Source organism: Symsagittifera roscoffensis, chromosome 4 (assembly GCF_963678635.1).
Source record: "Symsagittifera roscoffensis chromosome 4, txSymRosc1.1, whole genome shotgun sequence".
Classification (NCBI taxonomy): domain Eukaryota; kingdom Metazoa; phylum Xenacoelomorpha; order Acoela; family Convolutidae; genus Symsagittifera; species Symsagittifera roscoffensis.
The window spans coordinates 61,246,451-61,254,165 of NC_087065.1; the positions used below are offsets into that span (position 1 = coordinate 61,246,451).

General features: G+C 34.4%; 1 protein-coding gene across 1 annotated transcript; it reads left to right on the top strand.

Annotated features, from left to right (window-relative positions):
• Nucleotides 1-2,675: 2,675 nt before the first annotated feature.
• On the top strand, nt 2,676-6,611 carry LOC134844057 (putative transporter svop-1). The gene is made up of 2 exons (XM_063860523.1): nt 2,676-3,246; nt 4,928-6,611. Exons 1-2 carry the CDS (start codon nt 2,889-2,891, stop codon nt 6,070-6,072), a joined length of 1,503 nt encoding a protein of 500 aa, XP_063716593.1. The 5' UTR covers nt 2,676-2,888; the 3' UTR covers nt 6,073-6,611.
• The last annotated feature ends 1,104 nt before the right edge of the window (nt 6,612-7,715 follow it).

The window sequence follows — 7,715 nt, forward strand, 5'->3', positions numbered from 1 at the left end:
ACAATGGCGATACTTGTGTTGAATTTGATTTTTTTCTCATAATAACATAAAACCATTGAGAAAATTGTTTTACAAAACTTCTTAAATGCTGATTGCGTGGGCACAAATGTTGATGATACTGCAGGTTCCTTAAATTTTAAACTGACTAATTCAACCCGTTTTTTTCTTATCCTTTCGCTACAGCCAATAAAATGAAAAGAATAGTCAGCAAAAAGTGTGGTAAGACTTGCAGTTTTTTCAACAAAGTTTTTGAACAATTTTTTTACCCAAAATTTTCAGAAAGTTATGAATCGGTCGAATGGGACGTCACTAAATCCATTTTTTACTCAGGTTATAAAGCCCGGTGAAATGTTTTAATCGACCATGTTATTGAAAATTAACCTAAAATTTTTTGAAATCAAAACAAAAAAATCTAGAACTCTTGGGTTTAAAACTCCCGGTTTTAAAAAAAATTTGGGTAATTATGATTGTAACGAAGTCAAATGAAATTTTAAAATGAAATTGCACAATGAATCTATAAGTCATAAATATGAAATTATTACAGATGCCTATCTCTCGTAACGTAATCAGAATTAATTAGTTATGCTTGGTTAGGCCTGAAAAAGCAACTATATTGTTATGTGCACAAAAAATGCAGTTTCCTAGCTCTTAAGTTTGCCAATTTTTCCCATCGCAGTGACCCGTCTTTTTTTGCTAAGTTAGTGATCAAATCCAACATCAGAAACAAAATAATCGGACAAAATGACAATTTTTTTTCCACCAAAAAGCTATTCTCAAAACTTTTGTGAAAACATTTTCTATTAGTAAAAAAACTTTTTCGGTGACATTGAAAAAATTTGGAAAAAACTTGACTATTTATTTGCTCATTAAATTGCTCTAAATTGTTTTATTACAAAATACGAAACGTTTCTTGGATATATCTCAAGATCTTGAAGATTCTCCGAAATCTTGAAGAATCTTATAAATCTTTTCAAGATTGCACCAAAATCAAAATCTTCTGCTGAGCTGCTGGAACCATTTTACGGGTTTTGTAGGACGTTTTCTTGTAATTTTGAAGCTTATGTACCTTCGAAAATACAAGAAGCAATTATAGTTTTTTTGTTATCTTTGATAAATCTGTAAGAACCTTCAACATTTTGACAAGATTCACAAGATAACTGGACTTGGGCATCCATGTGAAATTTGCGATTTGTGGTCAGCGAGGTAAGAGTACGATTTTAGTTAGCGATTTCTGAAACTTGCTGCTAGAGTTATAGATTGTAAAATATAAGACATATTCTTGTGAGTGAAACATACGATTTGTGGTTAGCAACTCTCCTAGAGACACTTGCCTAATGCATCACTACAATGATGGTTTTATCTTGAGCTAAAATTTACCCTAGGACATGAAAAAAAAATAGTGAAAAACCTTGCGGGAAAATTTGTTGAAACTTTGTGCAATCCTGATGAGCCATACCGCGTTTTTGCGCGACTTATGTATAACCTCGGTATGACCAAAGATTTTCGGTTGTGAATTAATCAAATGCGCGACCACCAGTGTGTAAAATTTATTTGGTTTTGAAGATTTAAATTAATTTCTAACTTGGAAACAGAGCAAAATATATGCTCCGAAAAAATATTTGCTCCGGAAAACTAAAAAACTACAGGGAACCCTTTAACTTTCAAGATCTAGGGGTTCCAGCGGCAAAAAAAAGTAATTTTTATCAAAACAATCTTCTAATAACAGTTTTCAGATTAACAGTTTCTGACCAGATTCGGTAAGAAAATGAAAGCAAATTAGAAGACTGCCGCGAAAATTGAAATGCACTCAGTTTTAGTTTAGAAAGTCGAACCATAGGTCGAGCACAAACAAAAGATAGGTCGAAAACATACTCGATTTTGGTCGAGAAAGTAAAAACCTAGGTCGAGAGAGTAGAAACATACCAATTTTTGGTCGAAAAACTCGAAACATATGTATGCGGGATCAAACAAATGAACTTTTTAACGGTCGAGACTGTTGAGAAAGTGGAAACATCGAATTTTGGTCGAAACATATCTAAACTGGGTCGAACAAAATCAAACATTTTTTTGTAAAGTAAAGAAATTCGAAACATATCAAACTTTGGCCGAGAAATCAAGACACCAAAATTTGGTTGAGAAAAGTCGAAACACAAAATTTGGTCAAGACGGTCGAAACATACCAATTTTTGGTTGCGACAGTCGAAACATACATCGAGCACCTCAACCTGGGTGATTTGAGGCTTCTCAATTGGCTGGATTATTTAACATTGGATGCTCTTACGTATATAATTTAAGTTGTCACTGTTTTAACTATGGGAAGTCGAATTATTTCCTACTTAATTAATTATCTTATATTTCAATTTCTAGCTCGTATTCATAACTATCAGAAATCAAACTGATTATTAATTGGAAGTGCCAGTTGCAAACAGAATTTTTGTTCAGTGTCATTCTTCATTTTTTCTACTCATACGTTTTAGTTACAAACAGATAAAAATCCAATTCATACCACCAAAATTGTTTCGGTTAGTAAGTTTATTTAAATGGTAAGTTTTTTTAAAACAACTATATTGATTTTTCATGTATAACTATTTGTTAGACTTGAAACAGAATGCTCAAACAAAAACCGTGTTTTCAAGCATGTGTTTCATCATTTTTTCCACTTGTGTGAAGTTCACTGTATTCCAGATTTAAGTATTTAAATGAAACATTTTCCATCTAAAAATATCAATTGCTCATTTTCAATCCACTATTTAGTCGTTTATTGACCTAATTGAGTTTAGAGAAAATCTGAGCGATTGTAAAGTTCTCAGATAGGTTGTTGAGAGCGAACTTTGAATGATATTATGGATCCATTTTGAGCTGCGGTATCTACTCGAAATAAAACGCCAATGGAAACAGAAAACGGCGCTGCTGATGAAGCTTCTCAACTTGGCCAAGAACTATTGCCATTAAAATGCAAAAAGGAAAACTTTTCGTCAGCGTCGACTGGAAACTTAGATTCTCTTGTCGGCATCGAAGAAGCTCTCGAGTATTCGGGTTTCTCTTTTCGCCATGTATTAATACTCTCGGCTGTCGGATTAGTGCTTCTTTCGCTGTTCGCTCAAATTGAGATGATTGGACTTTTAGCAACTGAATTGTTATGCGAGTTCAATCTCAGTCCAGTGCAGGAAGCATTTCTGACGTCAGCATTTTTCACTGGAATGATTTTCGGAGCACTTTTGTGGGGTCATCTATCTGACAAATATGGTAATGAAATTTTCAAATTTTTTCACGTTTTAAACATTGAAACGCAAAAAGTAGAACTCAAAACACGAGAATAGCATCATATGCCCACTATGATCATTTTTATATGAACTTTCATAGATTAAGAAATTGAGCATCAATTTCTGATGTTCAAATTTGAAAAATGGACAAGACTGAAAAATGGGCAAAGCCCTGAATGTTCCCTTCCGAATTCTCCTTGAGGCCAATTAAAAACTTTTATCAATAAAGCCAATTGTCGTTTTTTTTCTTCAACTTATCCTCCACACACTAATGTAAACTACGAAAGGATATATTGATTGTAACAGATTTCCTAATGATAGCCACAATAATTTTGAAAACCCTATATCTTTAACAAAAATTTCATAGGTGAAATGTATTTTTCAATTTTCAGGTAACAAACTCTTTCAGATGGCATAAAAACTTCCAGCAGAAACAGAGGCATAGTTGAAAACTCGAAAAATGACTGTTTAAAAAGCCACCCAAAGTATAAATTTTCCGCTTTTTTTTTTCGAAAACCGGAATTAAAATTTAACATAAAGAGTTTGAACGGCTGTCGGTTGGTTATCCTCTGCTCTAACTGCGCCGCTGGATGATTCCACTAAGAGACCTAAGCCACTTAGATGTTACGATCAAAAGCGTCAAAATTCTGCTCACACATTTAATGCATGTTTCTCAGCAGTATTTTTCCGACCTTCGAAGAAGTCGAGGAGTATATATGCTTGGGTATTTTTGTTCCGGCTACCTTTTAAGGTCTACAGAGTAGTGTTCGCTGCTAAAAAAAATTGAGGCAAAGCATAAATTGAGATTTTTCAAAAGTCATCCCCACACGCTGTTTCAAGTGCAAAATGATATGTTTCGCGTAGAGTAGTTTATTCAGTAGAAGAAATAGCATGCTTCAATTTAGTTTGAAACAATTTTTGAAGCCGCGATAAATATCTACTTACTCGTTAATAGCATTTATCCTAAATTGACCAAACAGGCAATCTTTAGGCCCCATAATTGTACAAAAATTTGCAGAAGGTGAATGTTTTTTTTTTAATTTGAGCACAAGAAAACAATACTTTTTTTGCATGATATAAAAGTACCGTAAAAATTAGCTAATTAAAATTCCCAATGGTTTGATACCCCTTTGTACTATTTTGAGATATCCACTTTTGGCTGACGGAACCTAAAAATTCTCTTAGGGAGCTTTTGGCGCCAAAATATTTAATTTTGAGGGAAAGGGATAGTGCGCGCCAAAAAAACGCAATTTTTGGTCAAAATCAGGTAAATTTCCAATCAACGGCCTGTTTTTTCGAGAAAAAAAAATTGCCTGTGGCGCACAAAATTTAGTCAAAATTGGGTCTGTCTTCATAGTGATTTGGGAGAGCTCAGAAAATCAATTTGTTCAACCTAAACAAAAAAAGGTCGGCAAAATTTTCTACGTTTTTTTGAAAATCGACCCCCACCCCTCGAGAAAATCCTAGATCCGCCTTCATTCGGAATATTAAATTTATTTGCGGCGATACGAGCATTTAAACTTTAAATCAAATTTTTTGTATTTTCCTTATAACTTTTGGTTTTTTCAGTTCATGAGAACCATTTTCAATATGCACTTTCTCCATCCCCGAAATTTTTTAATCCTCTGGAGTAATTATCATTACTTTATTACTTTCTTTGACAGGCCGCAAAAGAGTAATCCAGCTGTGTTCGCTATTCGCCAGCATAACAGTTCTAGCCAGTAGTGTCACACAGTCGTTCACAGACACTTATTTGCTCCGCATTCTGGTCGGAATGTCAATGGGCGGGTTCCATGTTTGCTACACATACGCAACTGAAATTGTCGGGTCAACTCACAGGGCAAAAGCTTGTCTAATTTTGTTCATTTTCCAGTACCTCGGAGCTGTTTATGGAGCTGCAATTGGGTTAATAACTGTTACAGAAAACAATTTAGGCTGGCGGTATTACGTGCTAAAATCTTCGCTTCCGATCGTTCTCGGCTTAGTTTCGGTAACAAGTATATGTCCCGAAAGTCCGAGGTTTCTACTCGTTAAAGGCGAAACAGATAAAGCTACCAAAGTTGTCAAAATATTAAGCTCAAAGCCAAATTCTGACTTGAAATTAGCATCAATTATGAAATCAATTGGTGATATAGGATCATGGAAAGACCTAATCGCGACGCCATCTGACAAGATGCTCCTAGGAGTTTTGTCTTCGTTGATATTTCTGATACGATTCTTCAATATTGGAGTTGCTCTTTTGTTTTATGAGAACTTGCAAAATCCTTACGCTTCAGATTGTAATGTTTTAGTTGAGACTTACAAAGAATCTGGAGGTTGCGACCGTCTGAAGAAAAACGATTACTCTCTTGATATTTTATTCAGTTCTTCTGGGATATTTGGAGCATTATTTTATTATTTTCTGGCTGATTACTTCGGCCGGCGAAAAGCAATGGCAAGATCGTTATCCTTTTCGACTCTTTGCATGTCGACTTTCTATTTCTGCATGCCAAATTATTCACGGACAATTTGTAGTTTAGTCGTGAAAAGTTTTTGTTTCACGACTGAACTTGTGTTTAACCTTTACATTAATGAAGTTTACCCTACGTACTCACGATCAGCGGCTTCTGGCTTTACAGACTGTTTTTCGAGACTTGGGCTTGCGTTATCGCCCCTTATTTCCCAATATTTGGCAAAAGAGAGCTACCCATCGTCCGTTAGTGTTTACATTGCTTCAGGTGTTTTGGGAGTGGTGATTATTCGGTCTTTGAAGACAGAAACAAGAGCTCAACTCCAGGATGACGTCTGGAAAAAAGCTGAGAAGAAATAGATGCTACAATAATTTCGGAGTAGTAACAGAATTGTGAAAACATATGCGACCACTATGACCATATGATCCAATTTTGAATTGCGTATCTCATGAGCTTTTATATAAAAGTACACTCAGAAAGATAACCCGGTACCGATCAAAATTTAGCTAAATCTAGGCTGTTTCTAGCTAGAAAAATTCTCTTACTGGGTATCGAACTCACGACCTCCCTTTGTTTGACCTGATAGTTTGTTTGCTGCGTGACCCGATAGTTTATGATAGTTTTAACAACCTAATGAATAGCAAAACTTGTTATAACAAGTGTTAATTTGCATTGTATTGCTACGGCTATTATGCATATCTCACATTGTGCTATAGTCATAAGCATGTTTATCTCGTTGCGGTTCTGGTTATTTCTTCTCAGAAATTGTATATTTCTAAACTAAGAAAGAAATAGATCAATTCTGTACAGAAAATACTAAAACTTCAGCTAGGTAATCTATATAACATTTCTAACTAGAAAAACAGCCTTCGCTAGCTACGATAAGGTTATCAGAACGTTGCCCTATCACTTGTAGAACTTTATGTGAATTTAAGTTTTCAGTTTTAAAAAAAATTAAATTCAGTTTAAAGAACAGAAGAATGGGAACGTTCGGATATTCGGGAGCTTCGCTCTACGGAGTTTTTTGGGTTACGTTTTTTTTCTAGAATTTTCACCAGATGAAAATGTTTTTTTTTCATTACGAGGCCAAACTGTGCACTGGATAGGAGCACAGTTTTGTGTCTGTATGTTCCTGGATTCCAGAGACAAGTCTTTAAACATACGAAAATTTTGTCAGAGCGATCAAAGGAAAGTAAAGAACAAAAGAAGAACAAATAAGGGAGCGTCCTTGTTGCGTAATCCGCTTACAATGCACAAAATGCACAGCTGGGCCTTGTAATGTTGCAGAAAAAGAAAATGGATAGAAACAAAAACTGAACAACTTAATTAATGATCCGGAGTTTATGATTCATAGATGCCCCTGTGGTTTTGAAATCTTGCCCCAGGGATGTAGCAACTTGCATGCGTTCTGCTTAGCAGGCGCGATTAAAATAGTTACTCACTTTAATGCGGGACGCATCAGTTTGAGTTTTAGTTGTTACGTATTGCATTTCATAAATTTTTAAAATTCAGATTTAGATTTTATTTGAATTATATTTTCTCGATTTTTTTTATTTCAGTTTTAAGTTCTCAATTGATGGCAAGTACTTTAAATTTTTGCGTATATTCTTTTTTTACCACAACCACCATTCGCTTTACGTGTGTGTAATAAACATGTGGTTGGTGATTAAACATGGGATAGGGTCGAATGAAGTATTCAACTTTGAACTTTTTTGCTTTTTAAAACTGTAAAAGACATGGCATAGCGTTTTTACAAAATTCCCAAATTGTCTGCAAAATTATCAATTTTTAATCCAAAAAAAACAGAATGTAATCGATTCTAAGCAATTTTAATGGATTTTTTTTTTTCAAAATTATTCAGTTTAATCGATTATCTTGGCAAAAATTATTGGTTATGATGCCAAAAAAATGCTCAAAATTAATCAATTATAGTGGCAATATAATCATTTTTTGGCTGAATTGCATATTTCTAATAAATTATAATCGATGATTTTGTCTCGGA